This window comes from Chaetodon trifascialis, chromosome 1 (assembly GCF_039877785.1).
Source record: "Chaetodon trifascialis isolate fChaTrf1 chromosome 1, fChaTrf1.hap1, whole genome shotgun sequence".
In the NCBI taxonomy this organism is placed as follows: Eukaryota; Metazoa; Chordata; class Actinopteri; order Chaetodontiformes; family Chaetodontidae; genus Chaetodon; species Chaetodon trifascialis.
The window spans coordinates 12188957-12212436 of record NC_092056.1 but is presented as its reverse complement, the minus strand read 5'-3'; the positions used below and the strand labels follow the sequence as shown (position 1 = coordinate 12212436).

The following is a 23480-nucleotide window of genomic DNA, read 5'->3' as shown; positions in this document are numbered from 1 at the left end:
AGCTTTACTGGACAATATAATCTACTGTAAGCCTATATGATATAAAGCTTTGTAAGACGTAGCAAAAATGGGAAAGTGAGCAAATATAGTTTGGATGATGGGAGCAAAGTAAGCTATGATAGACACCATCTGCTCAGGTGGGAACAAGAAGATTTGTTTTATTTGTTTGAGTTGTTTTTCAGGTGAACCTAAAGCTGAAGAATGTGTCAGATGGAAGGGCTAAAACAACTCCAACACAACAGTGTGGTGAAGCACCCACAAATGGGTTGTCTGCTCTGCAAGGCTGAACGATTTGGCGCTCTGTAGACTGAGGCACCCCATTTGGCTAATGAAGTACCAGACTGTCTTCACACCACACCCCCACCCACCACTCCACTATGAAATGTTCTACTCATGAAAGTAATGAGGCAGGGAGGGAGAAAGACTCTTCTGGCCACTGATAACCTCAGACTAAACTTGCAACCTTACGAGACAAGGGCCTAATATCTGGCCGTCAATCAGCCCCAGCATCCCTGGCTGGAGTGTTTAATTACAAGGATCAATTATTTACCAGCCTCCTCTTTCACTACTCAGTGCTCCCAAAAAAGGAGTGTAAAGAAAAAAAAAAAGAAAAAAAATGTAAAAGACCAAGAAGAAGTTGTGGTTGCATGTTTAGTACAGAGAAAACAATTCATTGTTTGTTCCAGATAATATAGACAGTCACTACGTTTACATGCAGTCAAGTAACCCTTTCATAACCGGAATATCAGCAATAACCCGGTTGTGCACAGCCATGTAAACACCAATAACCCTTTTGAAAAACCGGAATATGCTCATATTCCGGTGTTTAGAAACCTGAATATGACCCCTGGGTTACTCCTTTTCTAACCTGAATATTTGGTCATGTATACACCTATCGGAATATCCCCATCGAACAGAACATTAATTTGTGTTCTGCACATGTTCTATTCGCAAGGAATCTTGGTCTTTTGAGTGCAGGTAGCATGGATATGGATGGCACAGCTCCAGCTCCATTTCCTATTTCTTCACGTTCTCGTCTTCCATTAATGAAGAAAGTGAGACAGAATAGTGTCAAGTACTGGTGGTGGGTCAGCACCAGCACCAAAGCGCAAACGAAGGTGACTGCTACCGGCCCCGGGCTGTTGTTGTTGTTTTTGGATACAGGAAGAAGAAGCTGAAATGACGCGCATTGCATCATGACGTTCTCCGTGCGTCGACATATTGTCCGTGCGTCGCTGTTTGCTCACGCATGTAAACAGGTTATTCCGAATGTTTCAGAAACCGGAATATTGACAATAACCCGAATACTGACTGCATGTAAACATAGTGACTGTTTATTCTGTGCATTATATGTGACAGATGAGTTTGTCTGCGCTGCTACCTTTTTAAAGGAGGACTACAACACAACTTCAACATGTGTTGTCAGATTAATATCAATAAAATGCAAATTTTCTACATTTCTACATCTGAAAAAAACCCAATTTTCATTCCCACAAATACACAACTGATTACAGCTGAAAAACAAAATATTACATATCCATCCATCCATTTTCTATACTCGACCATCCCTTTTCGGGGTTGCGGGGGGGCTGGAGCCTATCCCAGCTGTCGGCGGGCGAGAGGCGGGGTACGCCCTGAACCGGTCGCCAGTCAGTCGCAGGGCAACATACAAAGACAGACAACCATTCACGCTCACACTCACACCTAAGGACAATTTAGAGTCACCAATTAACCTAATGAGCTTTTTTTTGGTCTGTGGGAGGAAGCCGGAGTGCCCGGAGAGAACCCATGCATGCACGGGAAGAACATGCAAACTTCACACAGAAAGGCCCCGCCCGACCCGGGGATCGAACTGGTGACCTTCTTGCTGTGAGGCACGCGCACTACCTGCTGCCCCACCGTGCCGCCCAAATATTGCTTATTACAATCTAAAATAGCTTCAAAGCTAAAATCAGGGATTGTATGTCTGAGGAGACACTGACAGAGACACTGTCAAATTCAAATAATACTTTATTCATAAAGAGTCTGTGTTAGCAGCGTTATAAAAATATTTACAGAAGGAAAAGATACGCAGACAACAACGTCAGGATTTAACCTTTACACTTATTTACTCCGGAAGACATTTCTTGACTTGCATGGCCCAAACAGCAACTGCAAGGCTTTTAACTAATTTGAAGAGACAAGATCATATTACCCCGTTGCTTGTATTCACAACAGCGCTTCACCTGGCTGATACTGGAAATATAAGTTAGGAAACCCAGATAAAGGTCACAAAAGAAGGACCTTTTATCTGAAGTAGTGTACATTTCAAACGCTGCAGCCCATTCACCCACAAAGATCAAAAAGAGAGTATATATCACGCTTATTTAAACTCCCTTCAATTGCTTCCTGTCAGTTCTACAATAGAGGTTTTATAGATTGTATATTAACTTTCTAAATAGTACACACTGTACTGTGGATTTAAAGAGTCATTTGTCTCCTCAGATGACCCAAAATTCAGCTGCAAGACTTAAAACTAATTTAATGAGACAAGATCATTAAAGAGGTATGCCCCTCTTTACAAGCTGATACACCCAGTACCCGTAAAAAAATAGCCTGTGCTGACATTAGCAATCTGGAATGGCACACTTAGATATGCTGGATTAATTTCAATAAAACACTGATGTATTGTTCCTCCTTAACAACCTCCATAAGCTACCACTCCACAAAACCACAATGAATGAAAAAAGGTGGAGATGACATAACACAGATGGTAACTACTTAACTACTCTTTCATGTCACACAACTATACAGTCATGGAAACAAATATTAGACCACCTTTGTTTTCTTCAATTTCTTGTTCATTTTAATGCCTGGTACAAGTAAAGGTACATTTGTTTGGACAAATATAATGATAACAACAAAAATAGCTCATAAGAGTTTAATTTAAGAGCTGATATCTAGCCATTTTCCGTGGTTTTCTTGATAATAACCAAAATCACTTAAGTTCTTGCATCAATAGCTATGGCATTGTACTGCCAAAACAGTGCTGGTGATTGAGCAGGCCAAGGCATGGTTCAAATGTTCTGGTTCTCCATCCAGGCTTTAACTGACCTTGCCATGTGGTAAGGGGCATTGTCTTGTTGGAAAATCCAGTCATTTGAGGCGGGAAAAAGTTTATCGGCTGATGGAAGAAGACTGTTTTCAAGAGTAGCCCTGTACATGACCCGGTTCATTCTCCCTTCACACAATTGCATTTGCCCTGTTCCACCCATACTGAAAAAACCCCAGATCATCACCAATCCACCCCCATGTTTTACTGTAGGGGCAAGACAGTCTGGTTTGTAGGCTTCTCCAGGATTCCTCCTAACCAGTAAGTTGGCTGGAGTAGGCATCAACTCAAAATTGGATTCATCACTGAAGAGAACCTTAGCCCAATCATCAACAGTCCAATCCTTGTGATCCCTAGAAAAGAGTAACCGGGCCTTCCTCTACCTTTCGTTGATGAAGGGCTTCTTCCGTGCCCTGTGTGACTTCAGACAAGCTTCAAGATGTCGGTTTTGAACTGTCCTTGCTGAGCATGGCACATTTCTCGACAGTGCCCACTCATTTTTAAGGTCCCTGGAGGTCTGAGGACGATTCCTGACACAGGAATGGATGAGTGCACGGTCCTTTCGTTGGGTAGAAAGACGTTTCCTGCCTGGACCAGCTAGCAATTTAGTAGTACCATGTTCGGCTTGCTTTTTCTTGGTGTAATGAACGGCTATCTTGGAGATCTTTAGTTTTTTGGCTACCTGTCTCTCACTCATGCCAATTTCTAGCAGTGCCAAGATGGCTGCCTTTGTGACTTCACATAATTCTTTTGTTTTAGGCATTATGTGAGAGCTGACAACTTCTGAGTTGTGCTACGGCTTGAATGTAAGCAGGAAACCACTCTAGGCCTTTGCAATGTGCAGTGCTGCTTATGACATGCAATGGCCTCTTATATACCCTGGGAATACAATTAAGCTTAAGCATGTCAAATCGGACATAAAGTATTATGGAATCAGCTGCATTTTTTGTTGTGTTCATTGTATTCTTCAGGTAATATACCTTTAGTGGTATCAGGCATTAAAATGAACAAGAAATTGAAGAAAGCAAGGGTATGACTGTACACTACTTTTTCCTGGTCTGCGCTCCATGTCGCACCTAAAAATGCAATAAAAAAAAAACATTGAGAAGTAGCAGCTGGCCGAGTGGTCTGTGGTCATCTATCCAAAGAACAGAGTGCCTCTTCATGTGTCCGAATTACAGCCAGCCAAATAACCCAAATAACAGAGGAAGTGAAAAATGCATCACTCCACTAAGTCTGCTGTGGTTCAGGGCCTTAACAAGCTACAACACCTGTGATTTGTGGTTTGTCTGTTTTGCTGTATTTTTGTGCTAGATTTCCATCGTCATCATGAGTCTAGCCTGGTTTGTGCTATTTACGGTGTTCAAGTTCCACATTGGCAACCTCCTGCTTTGTACATAAACTGGCATTAATGCTTCTGTTTCTTTCATGATGACATAAAAATATAAGTGCTCTGGAGGTCTTAAGAGTTTTTTAACTGTTTACTGTTGTTGCCTTTAGATTTGCTTAGTAAAGAGGTAAGAGTACAAGCATTTAAGAGGTCATGTTATGTAGATAGTTGACCCTAATCAAATTATACATATTAATCATTTAATTCTAATGTACATTAACACGAACTAAACTAAGACTTAAACATACACCGATAGTGACTGTCAACGGGATGAAATGTGTATGTTGAGATTCTGGATGACTGGCATGATGCCATGGGTGATGCTCGCTGTTCAGCATTATAATCATATGTATGCCAAAAGTGTAATTCTTCAAAACTACCTCAGTAATTCAATAACAACAATAAATCTGCTGTTACACCAGCAAATCACAAGGATATACCTTCATGCATTGAAACACAACGAAGAATATTCAACTGCCCATCCAATAATCTAAGTCGAATAGTTATTATTTGCCAAATCCTGTTAAAAATTTGAGCTGATTGTTGGAAGACCCTGACATTGATCCAAAAAAGTAGGTTTAACACTTATGGCCTCATTAATTCCACAAGGGGGAGTGTGTTAAGACTGAAATGTAAGAGTAGGCAGCTCATTTCTCCTTCTACAGCAGCACAGGGTTTTTCCCCTGGACTCTCAGCTGATGGCTCATTAATCTATTCTAGAGGAGGTCCCCTACGTAAGCAGCCTGCGCCAGTGGAGGACTCCTCATGCTTCGTCCTTTTCAGCACAATTCTTGTACTTAACCAGGAGTATTACCAAGCTGAAGGGCTGAAGAGGAGGTTGCATGAAAGCATTAAATTAAGAGCTCAAAAAAAGTCAATTTAGTACTGTTGCTTCACATGATTGATTGAAGCCAAGTTTCAAAACTCAATTTAAGTTGCGGGGGCATTTAGTTTAGGGTTGTGGGTTGAACACCACTGAGCATCAACTGAGTATCAACAGCTCCGCACATCTTTCAGCTCATCATATTGGTTTGGTGAATAGTCTGCTTGAGTCCCTCTAGCTCTCTACTGCAAACATCTCTATCTGGTGGACTATGTTAATAACACATTCAGTAAAAGATGAGGACAGTACTAAAAGAAAAGTATGGTTTATTTCAACTTGGGTTTTATGTTTGTAGCTGAATGATCACACCGTACCAACACTCAACACTGCTAATCTGAACTGCTGATCTTTTTTTTGTGCACATCTCTGGAAAAGTATTGAGCATCCAAAGTTATGACTTGTGCATGAGGTACTAGCACTTGATATTTCCATTCTGTTACCCTGTCTCCCTGGGTGTCCTGTTTAACTCTCTCTTTCTACTCAATATGTGTCAAAATGAACTTATCAGTAAAATTTGTCTCAACAAATTTTAACAAGACTAAGCCAAGCAGCTCTGTGGCACTGCAGGGAAAGTTAATGGATCACCAAAGTTCTAACAATTCATCCTGAGGGCACAGACAGGGAATTTAATGGCAATCCATCCAGTAAATGTTGAGATATTTCACTCAAAAACCCAAATATCATCTCATGAAAGGTCAGACCATCATTAAAGTAATTGCAATACATCTTCTGAGAACCATAAATGTACGCACAAAATTCTGCGCTAGACAATCTACTAGACGATGAGACATTTCACAGGATAAAACTGAACTATTGGTGGCGCTAGACGAAACGTCATCAAAGTCATTAGGATTCATCCCCGGGGGGAACATGAATATCTGTACAAAATTTCATGTCAATCCATAAGATAGCTGTTGAGATATTTCAGTCTGGACCCAAGTGGTGAACCAGCTGACCGATATTACCATCCTTACGGCTACGCAGCTGATGTGGCTAAAAATCATTCCCCATCTTATGTTTTAAATCCTGTTCTGAAACACATCAGAAAACTGTCTCAAATCCATTGGATGGGACTTTTAAATCAAGGTACTATTGTTAAGTGAATGTATGCATTCAGTGAAGAAATGTGACAAGCCATCAATCCAGACCAAACAAGCAAGCATGATGGCCATTTGTAAAACTGTGAAAATACAGTGTGGGCTACCAGCGCAAATTAGCTACCTGCATACACATTTACAGCCAGACGTCCTGTGTGGGAGGCAGCAGGGCACTGAAAGGCTCCATTTACACACTTTGGTTTAACTGCAGTATTTGCTCTGACACCCATCATCGTTTAAGTACTCCATTCATACACACTCCGCTTCAGCTGACAAGAGCAATTACATATCGGTGATTATTTTACAATAGCCATTCAAATTATTAATCTCACTGCCCTCAATGATTCCAGTCAACATTTGTCTGATATCAATGGTAGGTTTTCTTCCTCACAGCAATAGATCTGTTAATGACACCGTCACTTAACCACCACAAATTTGACTGCTTAAATGGCAGCTTTGTCAGAGAGTCATGACAGAATTCAGGTTTTGTGATTGCCTGACATCTCAGTCAGGGCATGTGGTTGTGTATTATTAGAGTTATAATGTAGCTATATCAGAATCAGAATCTTGAATATTGATCCCCGGGGGAAATTGTTTAATGAAAGTTGTTTATTTGAAGGTGCAATGTGTCAACACCCTAATAAGGCTGTAATGTTGCTCTGGCTCTGGAAACTGCAACATCAGATATGTGTCATCACATAAATAAATAAAAGACATTTGCAGTGAAGCAGCATTTAAAACATGACTTCTGAATGTTATCATGCAACATTTCTACAAAACGCCACGCTAAGTGAGGTCTACAGCATGCAAAAACAAATTCTATCAAACTGTTCTTTAATAACATCTGATTGGCAAGCTGTCTTGGGACAGTTGGCAAATGGGCGGGTAGCGGAGGAGTTTAGAGGTGCTAAAGTTCAGGCAGGAGCGACACAGCACCCTGTGTCCTGCCAACAGCCTTACAGTGGCGCAATTCCTGACTAAGTTGTTGACCCATGGCCCCCACCTGCATTGACCGCGCATTATATGGGGGGGCATCACTTCCCCTCCTATGCTGCCTGCCACACCAGAAGGCTTTTGACTCATGCCCATCTGTCCTGGTAGTACATACATTAAATAAAAGCCAAGCTACTGGTACCCTGTCCAATTCATGTGAGCTTTTATAACAAGTCGTTATATAGTGTGAGCAGAATTTTTACCTTAGCAACAAACATCTCAGTAAAGAGAATAACTATCATTAAAGACTCATCTTCAGAGATACAACTGAGGTGTTGTGATTTGTGTGATGATATTTTTTTTCTACCGAAGTCAAAACAAACCAATGTATTTGTTTACAAAACTAATACTACAGCCCTGCAATAAATCTTATCTCTGTTAGGCTTATATTATATGTTGTTATTGATGCTGTCAGAGAGGTGTTGATTCCACTCTGCTGTAGTTTTTGAGGCTGTGGTTAGTAGTGATGCTGAATCGAAACGTAGGACATTGATAGGTGTTTCAAATGTTCTGACACACATTAGAGGAACAGTATGAGTTTGCGTGCCTGTGCCATTACCACAGCAACCAAGGGAGACCAGATCACAATGCCTGAAAATACAAATACAACCTAATCGCTTGCTAATATCAGTGAATGTAGTCAGTCCTAGAGATCCAATTTAGTCACACATCAGATTTGCTGACAGTCTGAACACATTCTAGGAGCTTTTTAATGCAAAAATACATCACTGGATGAATAAATTATATTGGCAATGATGGTGATATGAAAGATGTAAAATGACACCATTGCTTTTGTTAGAATACTTTCACACGGCACTCATTTGGTCTGAATGAATCTTTAGCATATTTAAAGGAACATTTAAACAAACAGAGATTAACTTTGTAAAAACCAAAAAGCTTGCATAGAAAATAAGGATAAAAACATACCTGACCTTGTTGGATGTCTAAGTACTGAAGCACCTCTTTAAGCATGACAGGAGTATGAGGAGGCTTTTCAGGGGACAGTTCTTCAGATCTGTCCAGGGGACCAGGACCAGCTCCAGAAGATGCACAAACTGTAGAAGAGTGCAGGTTTAACCTCCATGACTTCCATGCTCTCCACACAGCCAGATTTGTTTTCCGTAATATTGGGTTGGAGCGGACTGACATGTGGAAAATCATGATGCTTATACCAATCTCTGGAAGAAATAAGAGCAAAGACATGTGGTAATATAAGTATTTTGAAAGTTAAAGATGGTGATGGAGTTATGAACTTCAAGTGACAGGTAATTGCTGATTTGCAAATACATGACAAAGTTAGCTACTTTCCTTGTATCGGGAAAAGATATCTAATTTATTTATAACAAGTGGGTACGTACAGTAATGGTATGCAACAATTAAGAACAGCGCAATTAAATAACTGGGACCAAAAATACTGGTAAGAGTAAATTCACAGAAAACTTGTGGTGCACGCTAATAAAGTAGCTTTGCTATTTCCAGAAGGGATTTTTTAAGAATCAGAATAGGGTTTATTGCTGAGGTTTTCATATACAAGGAATTCACGTAATTTGTGCACAACAATAAATGAGGCACAACAAAACATAAATAAAGATGGAACCAACTACAAGTCAAGAAGCATAAATAAAAAAAACAGAACTTTGACAATCTAAATCTGAGAACAATAAAAGCTGTAGAGCTGTACAGTTTTGTGCATGAATGTAAAAGTTCACAGTATTAAATTTACAGAATATTTGCGATGTGTGAGGCAGAGTCCAAGAAAAGTACATTAGTGTAGCGCACTGATTCAGGTTTTTAGACTTTACGCCCGTTGTTTGGCCATTAAGCTAGCAACAGAGTTGAACTGACATACGTGTGAAATGGGGGAGCCGGAGCCATTACACTTTCTTTACACTTCATTATACCGGCTTTGTTTGGGTGGATGTAAAAAAGCAAAGCCAGCGTAATGACAGGTCTTCTTTACAGCAGTGATGCAGGATCCCTGTTTAAAAAGAGCTACTGTCAGTGGGGGTCTCGGGCCTTATTGATGAGGTCAGCTGCAGATGGGAAGAAACTGTTCAGAGGTTTTGGTCCTGATGGGCCACAGCCTGAGGGGACTGTTTAAAAACATTTGCCTCCAGGGTGGGAAGTCTTGGACACAATTTTACTTGCATGGGTCAGGGTCCAGGAGGAGTACAGATTCTGGAGGGATGGCAGACTGCAGCTGATCACCTTCTCAAGAGAGAGAATGATACTCTGCAGTCTGCCCTGGTCCTTGGCAGTGGCAGCAACATACCAGATGGTGATGGAGGAGGTGAGAATGGACTCAATGATGGCAGTGTCAAAGTGCACCATCATACTCTTTGGCTATTTGTACTTCAGCTGCTGCAGGAAGTACATCTTCTCCTGCGCTTTCTTGCTGATGGAGCTGATGTTCAGCTCCCACTTGAGGTCCTCTGTGTAAATAGTGCCTGGGAAGCAGAAGGACTCCACAGTGTCAAATGGAGAGTCAGACAGAGTGATGGGTTAAGTGGAGCTGGGTTCTTTCTGTAATCCACTACTATCGCCATTGTCTTCAGAGCATTGAGCTTCAACTTGTTCTGACTGCACCGGGTCACCAGTAGGTGGACTCATCTCCACCAGAGATGAGCCCAATGAGGGTTGTGTCATCTGCAAGCATCAGGAGTTTGACAGACTGTTGACTGGAGGTGCAGCTGGAAGTATACAGGGAGAAGGGCAGACGGGAAAGGACACAGCCTTTGAGGAGTCCAGTTTTGATGGCCCAGAGGTCTGAGACATGTTTTCCCAGCTTCACATGCTGCCTCTAGTCAGACAGGAGGTCTGTGATCTACTTGTAGGTGGAGTCACTATTAAAAGCAGAGCTGATGTCCGCAACCGGGATCCTGGAATAAGTTCCTGAGAGATTCAGGTGCTGGAGGATGAAGTGGAGGGCCATGTTTACTGCATCATTTACAGATCTGTTGGTATTCAAACTGCAGGGGGTCCAAAAGTGGGTTGGTGCCTCTTAAAAAGCTTGTTAACGTCCCTCTCCAGGAAGGAGTGTGGTAGGTCACTGTGGTAGGTTTTCCGGTGAGGGTAAAGATTTGGTCTGTTTCCAATCTTAGTTGGCATCAACAGTGTATTTTGCAGACCATGTTAGTGCTTTGTTGCTTTTGAGATATCCAAACCACCTCCATATAACTGACATGGTGAACCTTTTCTGTCAACAGTTTTCTCAGGTTTTGAGGATAACGCAGGTTCACTTGCAGTACTTTAGCATAAAGTATGGCTGTGTAAAACAAACTGGGTGTGGATTAAGAGAACTGCAGGAAGAGTGGCCGAAGACATCACATTTCTTCAAGTTTATGTTCTGCTTGTTTAACAAGTTATGTTTAGGGTTAGGGATGATCATACTGTCTGCCATCTGTTGCAGTAATGGATAATCAGAATTGCTATTGTTGACTCAGTAAATTAAATAAAGTCTGTTTCATTCCCTCAGCTGTGGGTTCTGCTCTGAAGTTGCGCTGCTGTCCACTGTGTATTAGGAGCTTGTTTTTGTTTCCCGTGGTTCCACCATTATTCTTCCTCTTTTCCAGAGGACAGGTGAAACTCATTGATGGAGTGGGGGGGGCTTTAGGTTTGTTCCAGATGGAACCAGAGTTGCTGGCTGAGAACGCTGGAGTTTAACAGGATACATTTGTTGAGCTCATCTCTGTGCCTAGCTAAACCTGCACTTTGACTCTCTAAACCTGTCCCCATTCCTGGACGCTTCTTCCTTTTGCAACGATAACTGTCTGAACCAGGGTTTGTCATTGTTATAATTAACCCTGGTGTATGATGGTACAAAGCATTTCTCACAAAGGCTGGAGGACGTCACAGCCTTTCTGTACTCATCCAGACTGTTGGTAGCAGACCTGAAAACCTCTTCCATAGGTTCACTCTTCCACTGCTTTGATGTCCTCACAACAGGTTTACAGAGCTTTAATTTGAGTTTTAACATTTTAAGCTAATTCAAATCACCCTGAAGGATGAACCCTTCCAACAGCATACATCTGTGGTTCATACACTGCATAACATCCACACCCACAAGAAGAGCGAGTACATGTTTGACTGATTAGTTCAACATTTTGGCAGCCTACATGAACAACGCTGGCCGCAGCAGGCACCACAGTGAACCACATGGTTAAAAAGGTATTCAGGTGTTTCCTGGCAACAAGATGTATTGAAAATTAGAGCTCTGTTACTGATGTATCATTCTAATACAACAGAAATATGTGAAGGAGGTGAAGGAAGGCAACAAGTGTCCACATGACATTGGTGAACACAAAGCCAATGCTCAATGGCAGCAAAGAATTACACAGTATTTGATGAGATGCCAATGAAAATATTGAGTGACGATTCATGATTGCTGTCAGACTGTGGGTCCTACAGGACTCAAAAAGAATTTTTCACACACACCATAATTACATTACCATTGTGAGCGCCTACCCTTCAATCCAAATGTTACATATTTCAGCCAACAGCAGAGGCAAATGAACGGTTACAAGCACACTGCACATTTACTATCACTTAAGAATAATTAGATATGGCCACAACTTGGAAGTGACTTTCACTCATCACATAGAAGTCTATCTAACAGCCCATCCCATTTGTTGTCCTTCCCAGTGATATACATTGGGTGAAAGGTGGAGAATAACACCAGGAATGGGATGGTAAGGGCATTATTATTAAAGGAGGACGTATTTTTTTTATGGATCTATGATTTCAGCAAGACCCATGTATATTCTTGTAGCCATAGCTGCTTAGCTGCTAGCCATTAAGCTAGGAGTGGGTTCCAGGTCACAATAGCATAACTGGCTGTTAACAAGGTGATTTAATTTAACCACGCGTGTGTAACAACGTGTATGTTGCTATTTTTGAGTGCCATTACCGCAGTTTTGGTGTGAAGCCAGTTGGCTAATGACCTTGCTAAAACAGTAGAGCTAACGTGGAGAAAATGTGCAGTGGGGGATGAGAACTACACGCATAGTGTCAATTTACAAAGTCACACACTAACCTTACCTAAAGTGTATAAGGTGTGTTTGACACAGCTAACATCTACATCCTGGAGACGACTGTAAGAGGCTTTATACAACGTTTATTACATTGTTAGCTGTTCTTTGTCACGCGTTTGTAGTATCTGTGACGGTGTTAGATCAGCAGTGGCTGGGCATTTTACACCAGACGATAGAGCGAGGCAATATTTACTGTTGCTATGCCACCATGTTGGATGGTCGCGCGCAGTTAACTACAGAACCTGTCAACGAATACATGGATATGAAGGAAGCAGACCACTGAGTTACATTTTAAAACTATTTAGCCAGACCAGGGTGAACTATGACGGTGAACCGTACACCTCGGGAAGTTAACTGTGGCTTACCGTAATAGACCAGACCTTCAGCAGCAGCATGTCCGCTGCGTCACTCTGATCCGCCCATGACCGGCGACTCGCATCCAATCTGCTGCGACAGAGGAAGAGGGCTTGTTTTTGAAAATATTGGCGCTTGTCATGCTAGCTATGGCCATCTGAGTCTCGCTAGCGAGCTTGTTTGTTCGTTTTTGGTTTGTTTTTTCACACAATCTACCTGTGTCTCATCGGAAAACGTTACTGTGGCAATGAAGTGAAAGAAAGGCGCTACTGACAAAAGGTAAGACTTAATCACACGTAGTGCATTCGACATAAAGAGAACAACCTCAACGTACCGCTGGAAGTTGTGTGCGAGCTAGCTAGCAGGCGTTAGCTAAGCCTGTTAAATTAACGTCGGCAGGATTGGCGTCATATTCAGGTGTTACGCCTTTTAATGCTAACATATTAAATAGCAATTAACAAACAGTGAAATTACTCTGTTATATTTTATATCGTAACTTTTTTGTGACTTGAGAGCAGTTGCTAGGCATTAACTGTCAGGCAATATTTGTATATATTGTGCCGTTTTTAAGCCTCATTGTCGCAAATAATCGGTCGATTAAACATTGTTTCTTTGGTTTAAATAAGAGAGAAAAGCAGCGACTACAACATAACGTTACTCTATTAGTTTTCTTTTTAATTTGTAAGCATGGGAATGACTGTGCAGTGTACACAAACACATTGAATAACGTTACCATCACTTTCATTTAGCATTGTCTGATTTTGTAACTGGTAGTTGCCAGTTTAGCATTTTTTTTTAAACAACATCTTACAACAGCACGTTTTTTTTCTCACATGCCAACACCATTTATATCAGTGAGGATGGCCAAAATATTAGATATTAGGCAAATTGGACGTCACATTATAAAGCAGTAGGATTCACAGCACAGCAACTACAGCCTCCATAATGGACCTAATGGAAATCATTTTGAATAAAGACATCTCTATAAGATTTTCAACAAGACTAAACATTCTAACCTTTATACAAGTATGATTTATTGCAGGGGTTTTCTATTGAAATGCATGTTCCAGCCCTCATACATGACATCCATTTTTTATTGTCACATAATTTTGGCCTTTACAGTCATTTCTTGGTTTTTCTACGGTCACTTCTCTCTCAATTTGAGTGATTTAATGAGCATATTATTAGAAAATAATGTCAGTATTTGCAATTTGAAGTGTTGAAAATGTAGTTAACCCTTTGTTTTTGTTTTGCACCAACAGAGTCACTGCAGCGGAATCAATATGGCAAGTGATGTGTGCAGCCACGTAAAGGTGGTTGTTCGAGTGAGGCCGACCAGCGACAATGAGAAGCGTGAAAACTGTCGAAATGTGGTCCAAGTTGTCGATAACCACATGCTCATATTTGACCCCAAAGAAGAGAACGTAACATGTTTTGGGTCCCGGAACCGAAATATCAACAAGAGGGCGAACAAAGACCTCAAGTTTGTTTTTGACCATGTCTTCAGTGAGAACTCTACTCAAGCTGACCTTTTTGAGAACACCACTAAAGGACTCTTGGACGGTGTGATGAATGGATTTAACTGCACAGGTAACACATAAATACATACATACTTGTGTGTTAAAGCTGCACCAGTCAGCCAAACATGTTGCCATCCTCAAATAGCAAAAAGAAGTAGCTGAGCCTCCGCAGCACAAAAATATATTGAACAAGTGGGATGTCCCAATCACATTTTTTGGTGCTGAAACCCTATCTGAGTCTTTTGGTATTCAGTATCTAGATTCTTTTATTATTATTTTTTTCTTGATGATACAGATGCAATATACAGTATACTCTCTCTATAAACTCTTTCTATAAAGGAAGTAGAATACGCCTATTTTGATATATTTAACAGCTGAATGACTCTGTTTTGAGATAATAGCCCCCAGAGTTCTCAAGCAATAGCTTTTGTGTTACCAGACATTAAGTAGCTTCTCTGCCTGGTGATGGTGGTGGTGGTTGAAGCTGTGGATGTAGATATGGAGATTGCTGCTTGGTACCGGTACACCACAGGAGCACAACCAAGTCATTTCACTGCACAAGAACGACTCTTGAATGTAGTCGACGTTAGAGCCATGATCATACCAAACCGACAGCCACTATCAGCAACAACTAAAGCCTTTGGGGCCTCTGTCATAAAGTGATCTAACATTTGGATTTTGGATTTTTATCCGCCTCTCTTTGACCCCTGCATGACCAAATACCAAAGTACAAATGCAGTTATGAGTTCTGCCAGCGCCACTTTAAAGCTGCATTTTTATTTTTAATTTTTTCCCCCAACATGGCTCACTGAGTCACACTACCGTATCATTAATTGAAACTGCTGGCTGCTGTTAATGTGCTTTGTATGCTCCAGGGTTCATGTTCTGGTCACTAGCTGACATCACTGTGCAGTTCCAGTGTTTTAAATCCGCACAATTGGAAAATTTTGACAGCCGATGTACCTGCTGCAGATAGGACCAATAACAGATTTGGCTTTAGAGAGTCATCAGTGCTCCATTGAAAGATGCTTGGATCAGCTGGAAATCCTGAGCCTGCTGAAACATTCAACTGTATGGTCATTTTGGAGAATGTAATTTGTGGTGCTGTTGAACTGTATTGCATTACACAGAGAGACCTTTCTCTTATTTATCCTGCCCTCATTGATATACAGTAAATGGGGTGGATAAGACAATAGATACAGCTGTCAGTATAACATAGTACAGTTCAACAGCACCACAAACTGCAGCCTCCAAAATGTTCATACACTTGAATCAACACCTCTCTCAAACACTTAAAACAAAAACTGAACATTATATGTATATTATTACATTATATTATATTATATGAAGATGGGATTTATTGTTTAAAGCTTGTCATTTAAGTGACAGTATTACATACCATGGGCCCACTTTCAAATTTAGGCTGACTCCACAATTGTAATTTTTATCAGTCAGGCACAGTTGACCCAGACTTTTGGCAATAATTGTCAATCTTAATAGTCAAAGGTATGCATCAGATTTTTATTGAAGGTTAGAGGTCTGGAACTTTCCACTCTGGTGGAACAATATTGGGAGTTTCCCCCTGCTTCCAGTCTTTGTAGTCCATGTATAGATTCCCCAATATAGCTGCTTTTGGCCCCAGTTGAAGGACGCAACTGTTGTATCTGTTACAGTCATCTACTTTAAATCTATTGCGTGCTGGTCACTTGGCCCTGAGAGGCCTGGGGTGGAAACCTGCAATGAAGCCAAGGTGGATCCCCTCATAAAGGCTGTTTTGGTGAGAAAGAGCAGGTTTTGTAGCTTTTTCTAGACTGTGTTATTTCATGTTTAACGGGTCCACAGCTGATTTTTTTATCCAAGGTCCGAGGTCTGAAGCGTTGTAGCCTATTCATAACATGAGGTATAGGCTGGATCTGAATTGACTCGCCATTTGGGCTGGATTTGGAAGCTTTGCTTTGTACAACTATAATCATGTGATGAACCTCGCTCCTTCGAAGCTTGTGAACGATTGAGCCTTTTGAGGATGCCCCTTTCATACAAATGATGATGCATCACCTGTTACCAATGAACCTGTTTACCTGTGGAATATCCCAAACAGGTGTTTTTGGAGCATTCCACAACTTTCCCAGTCTTTAGTTGCTTAAATATCTTGTCTTTGTACTGTTTTGAATTGAGTATATGTCAAAAAGAAGGAGCAAATTCTGACCTTCTTGGAAGTGGGATTGTACATGTCTGATTTTATGGTCATTTATTTTTCAATTGCAATTTATTTGCAGTCTTTGCATATGGTGCCACTGGAGCAGGCAAGACACATACCATGTTAGGCTCACAAGATGACCCTGGGGTCATGTACCGTACCATGAGCGAGCTATTCAAGCGCATGGATGACGCCAAGGAGGAGAAAGAGTTTGCTGTTGCATTCTCGTATCTTGAGGTGAATATTTGAGTCTTTATTATTTTTGTGTTTGTTCTTTCTTGTTCTCTGTAATATTGTAGACCCTGATCATTTTTTAGTCAACATCATTGTCAGACTGTGACCGAAGGGTTTTGATTCTTGTATTTACTGGTAATTAAACCACACTGCTTTTGACCTAAGGCTTTGCAGCAGTTACACATTGTATTAATGGCCATAGGTGATATTTTTCCCCTCATGTTTTTGTATTTCCTATTCCATTAACACTTTTAAACATTTCACGCTTAACGCTTATCCCTTACAGAGCCTTAAACCAATCATACTGTTTTGTCTTGACTGATCTCTTGGGCTGGTTTTGATGGATTTGCTGCTGTTTGTAATTATATTTGTTGTTTGTTTACAGGTTTACAATGAACAAATCAGGGACTTGTTGGCCAATGCAGGCCCACTTGCAGTCAGAGAGGACAGTTCTAAAGGGGTGGTTGTTCAGGGCCTCACACTGCATCAGGTTAGTAGCAACATGTATCATACACACTCCCCCGTAGCATCATCGCACATATTAAAGGTAAATACTGGTCTCATTGCAAAGGCATTTTATTGCAGTCAGTTTAATTTAATTTGCCCTTAGTGGCTTTTGCAATGCATAATATAATTTTTCTATAATTAATTGTAAAATTATATTTTGCAAGAAATGGGCTCTCATGAAAGCCCTGATATTCAGAAATACACTTCCTGTGTTAAGACATTATCAAAAAATAGTGTGAAGGAGAGCGATAGCTCTGATTAAAACAGACACTTCTTACTGTGTCAAGTGATTAGGAAGACAATTTCCTCTAGTGGCTTAATGAAAGAAAACATTTTAATTGAGACTTTCACTCTGTGATGCCATCAGTCATACATAATAAGTGTAGTCTGTAAGATCGTATGTTGGATGTTTTTAGGAATTAAGAAAATGTTCAACTCTGCCAACAGTCCACACTATTTCTTTTATAGAAACACTGTCCAAATATTGTTCTATAGAACTAGGTTATATACACAAGCTATTTAATGTTGAGCCACCTTACTGTTCTGTTGCTGTGGTGTGCAAATGCACTGTGGTGGTTCCAAATCTGGCCTTTTACTGGGTCACACAACTTCTCTTTTTTTCTATACAGCCTAAATCTGCAGAGCACATTCTAGGGGCTTTGGATTCTGGCAATCGCAACAGGACACAGCACCCCACTGATATGAATGCCACCTCTTCCCGGTCCCATGCTGTATTGCAGGTATTTCAATCCATTCTTAGAAAACAACATAAAGAGTCAATAACAAACACAAGGAGCTTGACTACGAACTGTTCCTACTCCCCAGTTTCAGATGGGCAGTTACAGGGCCCTATGAGATGCTCTTTTATTTTTGTCTTAAATGTTGTGTTTCACAATTAAGTATATTTTGTCATCAGAAAGAATGTCTAATCATGTTGAGGATGAATACAATTTCAACAATTCAATAAGAAATTTTTCAAAATTGAATGAATGTCAATGAATTTGATGTAATACAACATTATCAGCTTCCATATGCAGCTCGAACATGCCACCTAAGTGGCTCTGATGGAGGCTACTGTCACGTTCAACAACGCTCATCCTTGTTTACAATTTTGGCCAGAAACGGACGTAGCTTTTTCATTTTTTCCAACATAATAGTCTTCAATGAAATTGCACCTTGCACCTGCAGATGTGGTTGGACTTTTGACAGTGTTGAAGTGATGAACTCTTGACTGTGTGTGTTTGTGAGACACCAAAACAGAGCAACAATTTGATTTAATTTATTTATTTATTTATTTTTGTATTTATTTTGGCTGAGGCACTGACAAAAAACAATTATAATGGCAGGGAAAAATCCAGAGTTTTATAAATTGCATTCACAGTTTGGAAATTTCTGTGATCTTACGCGTTTTACAGTTGATTCCATTTTTCTTATCAAATTTCAGGATTCCATCCATGTTTTCTGTATTGCAGAAATCATAGGGCCCTATACTAATGTCTTCGTTTTAGAAGATGATAAGTTATTTGAATTATTGTGTTTTACTACAAGTATCTAACAGTGCGTCAGTTTTCTTCTCAATACTCTTAAATTGATAGTTTTGTACCATTTTCTCCAGATATATTTGAGACAGCAGGACAAAACCGCCAGCCTCAATCCTAACGTCTGCGTTGCCAAAATGAGCCTGATTGATCTGGCTGGCTCAGAGAGGGCCAGTGCCACCAATGCTAAAGGGGCACGTTTGCGGGAAGGTGCAAACATCAATCGCTCACTCCTTGCCCTTGGAAATGTTATCAATGCTCTTGCTGACCCAAAGGTGAGTTTATGCTACCATGCATATACTGTAGATAACACACAGAAGTTTGCAGAAGTAATGTAACAACAACATGAAATGACTTCATGAAAATAAGGCCCAGGATTAACTGCAGTCATATCAATTCATGTTGTTATGAATGGTGCTTGTATCTAGTGTTGATTCTATCATCTTTTGTGTTTAGTCTAGCTGTAGTCAATGAAAGCTGTTTACATTTTTGTCTTTTTAGTCATCAAATTATTTGGAACGTTTCAGCCAATCTACTCGAGCCAAAACCAGTATTTTAGTCAAACTTATTTCACGTGAGATTTTATCTTATTATCTAATGAAAAATAGACTGAGTGATTCAGAATGCAGCTTTGCAGAAATGCATCTAGATTCATTTTAATGCCAAATCAAATCAATTTTTTATGGATTACAAGCCTTGTGGTTTTTAGCTAGTTAGCTCACTAGTTTTATACTGAAGCTTCTACTATGATAGTTGCCCCCCTCCCCCAAAAAAGCATATTAGCTAAAATCAAGCAAGATTAAACCGTTTAAACCAATAAAAGGCATAAACAAGCACAAAAAAATAGTAAAAAAAAAAAAAAAAGGTAAAAAATAGAAAATAGACAGACTTCAAAAGAAAGCTGCAAAGAGAAAACACATGATGCAGCACATTACACACACACACACACACACACACACACACACACACACACACACAGATCATAAATACAGAGAATGTGTAGTTTTCCGCACAGCACAAACTGTGAGGAAATTAAAAGTTTTCTATTTAGTGTTGTTTTATGTCTGTGTTTGGCAGCAAATCTTCAGTGCATATGGAAATTTTGCATTTGTTTCTTAAAATTGTTATGGTTATATGTATATAAAGTTAACCACTAGCGTCCATATGAAACAGAGAGCCTGGGAAGTGGAGAGTCAACTGAGTATTTGGGTATTATTTCATTCCAGTTGCATACATTAACCTGTCAAGCAGTCTTCTCATTTTACACAGCAGCCTCAAGGGACGAGGCGCAAGCAGGCCACATGCATTTAGGAAGTGCTGTGCAAATGTACCGCAGCCATGTTGAAATGTGATCCTTCTTCAACAGGTTACTTCATTCTTCAGTTAGAACTGTGCTCTTTCATTTACGCTGTCCAGTTAGTATTATACCCACCGTTCTTGAGTGTGGCAGTCAAGGATTTATAGTTTGATGTGCTCAACCTACAACGCCCACCACTAATCCCCACTCCTTCCACACCCTATCCCCATGGTCATTGGTGCACTAGTGTTTACTGTTGCCAGACAAGGAATTCATGTTGTGGCCATTGTTTACAGGAAAGAATGTCCCCACTTGTGTTCAGGCTGACATGCCAGTCGTTTGAGTGAGAAGAATGTCTGGTACTTCTGTTTGGGCTGTTCAGTATGTCATCTTCATGCTATGCTGCACAGAGGTTTTTGTTGTAAGTTGTTTGCCGTGGGCGATGCAGATACATTTTACGATGCGTCCTTTCACTCCCTTTTGGCCTTCTGTCCACACAAGGCCAGTGTCTCCCACCCACAAAAAAGGGGCTATCCGAAAATGTTGTCCAAAGTGTAAACATTTGATGGTGGTAATCTTTTGGACAGAGGGCGCTGAGCTTTTTGTACGTAAATGCTGATATGTGGTTATCAGTGTTTTCAAGCATGGTCAGCTTTCATGCAGCAAATTTAAGAACTAAACTCTCTGTCATCCCCTCCAGTCTCTAATTGCTCAGTTTAAATTATAAAGCTTATTGGGTCTTCATGCTCCAGCCCTGCAATTATTGCAAGTAGCTTTCACTACCTGCGCTCAAATCGCAGTTTTATGCTCACACAGTTACAAAAAATCTAAGTGATCGTGGAGAGTAGAAGGTGACAGACCAGAGTGTCGCATGGCCATCATAGCCAGACATCAGTCCCTTGTGGCACAGTGAGGTAGCAGTTAAAAAAATCCGTTTTTTGAACCTTGCTCTTTTTGAACCCAGCTCTCATTTTTCATGGCTGCTTAGTGACTCCCATTCACACTAGTGCACGTCCCTCCATTCCCCTCTAAGTTGCAGAGGGTCGTTTTATACTGGATCTGTGACAGATTCCCCATGATTGATCAAATTAATGGTCAAAGTCAAAACGACAGTGAGAGTTTGTTGAAATATGGTTTACTTTTAGATGGTGTCTTTGCACAAAGAATGTGTTTGAACGTCTGTTCTTATTAAAAAGGAGATTTTCTCTCTCTGGACCTTACATGACCTATAGCTAAGGTCTTTGAATCCAGATGTAGGCTCAGGGTTTTTCCAGACAGAAGTGCAGGCACAGCTGTGAACCCAAAAAGAGATCAGTTTACACTCCTTTGTTACTTGACTTTAATGTGACTTTCTGAAATCTAAATGCCCACGAGATTGTGACTCACCTAAGCAGCTGTAGTTTATCTAATGCCATTATTAAATTCAGAGCTGTGTTCACAGACCAGCTGCAGAAGGACTCCAGACCAGTTTTGTGGGTGGCTGCTCCCCATTTTAACTCTAAAATGAACTCCCCATACTGAATTTTGTTCCCTGGTAGGTTTATTGGTCCCCACCAAACAGTGTGTAATCTGACTAAGCGCCTCTTGTGGAGCTTGTCCAGATGGAGAATCGATATTAAGGCACACCTCACATTTATGCTCCTCTACATACCACAGCAATAACACACTTTTCATTTTTTCATTATGATTTTTGTCATGTTTCACAGAAGTCGTGGATTCCCGCATTCTGTATTTGTTCTTTTCAAACTTTCATTTGATGTGTTTTCTCAGTAAATCCTATGGAACCCCAAGAGGTTTTCAGATTTTCTGAGTCGCTTGTTTGTGTGCACTTTAAGTGAATCTGAACATCCAAAATGGTCCCATTTCTTGGGCTAATGTTAACTTGTCTCTTTTATTTCAGAGTAAGAAAACTCATATACCGTACAGGGACAGCAAGTTGACACGGCTACTTAAAGACTGTCTGGGAGGCAACTGCAGGACTGTTATGATTGCCAATGTTAGCCCCTCATCCAAGTCATATGATGACACCCACAACACACTTAAGTATGCCAACAGGGCCAAGGAGATTAAAACCTCGGTTAGTATTGAAGTTATATTGTTTTAGAATTGTTAATTCTAAAGAAACTGATGTGTTTTTTGGACTGTAAATGTTTAAAATCATTTGAAATCAATACATTTTTCTCTTTACCCTTACCTATCAGCTGAAGAGTAATGTTCTAAGCCTGGACAGTCACATTGGCCAATATGCAGTGATATGTGAGAAGCAACGGCAAGAGGTAATATGAAACAGCCAACACTACCATGTTCAATTCAATTCAAGAAAATCTGTCATTTCTTTTCTCATGCTTAAAATTTCACCATGATCATTGGTTCATTTCTGTGTTATCTAAAGATTCTACAGTTGAAGCAGAAACTAAAAGCGTATGAGGAGAAGAACATGGTGCCTGGGGCTTCTAGCGTGATCGCTTCTCAGAAACAAGCAGAGTTCAAAAGGTAAGCATGTACATGATTCTGATTCAGAGTGTAATGTGAGATATATCAATTGTTGTTGCTTTATGTCATAAACCCTTTTATTGTAAACATTGTAATTGGAGCACAGGCGCTGATTGCAGGCAGAAAGAACACATAGCCTGTATTTTCCAGCCTGCATTTGTATGTATTGTATAGTGGTGATTCATGGGGCCTGTGGTTTTACAGGTGGTTCTGGTGGTTTCAGATCCATAATAATTTATAATAAAGTGGATCAGATAGTGGTCCATGTTGGAGAATCATGAATGTTGTTTCTTTAGCTATTTATTTATTAAGTGACAGTTATGTTTCAATGAATAGTCCAGAATTGAGCAATAAGACTTAATTGTATCAGCTCAGAAAGTCCCTACGGCAAGCGTATTAGTTACAATTGCTTACTTTGACATCCAGCAGACAAACATGAGACAACGCAACAGAAATTTCAACAAAAAAAAAAAAATTAGCCCTTAGTTAGAAGCAGTAGAAGCTCCTCACCCTGCCCATGTTCTCCAGCTCTTCCGAGGGGTTCCCAAGGCAATCCCAGGCTAAAATGGGATATAATTACTCCATGGTGCCCCAGGTCCGCCTTGGGGTCTCCTCACAGCTGTAGTTGATAGGTCAGCAACAGTGGAAAACAGTTTTTTATTTTTTTGATTGTGTTTGGATTGTCTGTCTTCACCCTTTACACACACAAAATCCCAAAGTTCAAATGAAGTTTTCAGCCAGGAGCAGCGCTTTCAAGGTGTGGTGCACCAGACAAATGTTGCTAAAATAGAAGCAAAGCATCTTTTTTTTTTTTTTTTTTTAAACCCAAAAGCAGTTCTGCATGCTTTGATCAGCA

At 40.4% G+C, this 23480-nt stretch overlaps 2 protein-coding genes across 5 annotated transcripts in view; one reads left to right on the top strand and one right to left on the bottom strand.

Moving 5' to 3' along the window:
* The window catches only part of mettl15 (methyltransferase 15, mitochondrial 12S rRNA N4-cytidine), a 57711-nt gene extending 44822 nt beyond the window's left edge, over positions 1-12889 (bottom strand). For 2 of the 3 annotated variants that reach the window (XM_070961557.1, XM_070961566.1), the window contains exon 1: positions 8382-8707. In XM_070961557.1, the coding sequence (XP_070817658.1) occupies positions 8382-8657 (276 nt within the window). In that variant the 5' untranslated portion in view covers positions 8658-8707. Of the gene's footprint in view, positions 1-8381; positions 8708-12849 lie in introns of those variants that run through there. The other variant, XM_070961575.1, reaches the window with a different exon arrangement.
* Positions 12890-14121: 1232 nt separating this feature from the next.
* Positions 14122-23480, top strand: part of kif18a (kinesin family member 18A) — a 28442-nt gene continuing 19083 nt past the window's right edge. For both annotated transcript variants that reach the window (XM_070963933.1, XM_070963942.1), the window contains exons 1-8: positions 14122-14428; positions 16635-16792; positions 17175-17279; positions 17926-18036; positions 18912-19109; positions 22032-22208; positions 22333-22407; positions 22524-22624. In XM_070963933.1, the coding sequence (XP_070820034.1) occupies positions 14122-14428; positions 16635-16792; positions 17175-17279; positions 17926-18036; positions 18912-19109; positions 22032-22208; positions 22333-22407; positions 22524-22624 (1232 nt within the window). The remainder of the gene's footprint in view (positions 14429-16634; positions 16793-17174; positions 17280-17925; positions 18037-18911; positions 19110-22031; positions 22209-22332; positions 22408-22523; positions 22625-23480) is intronic.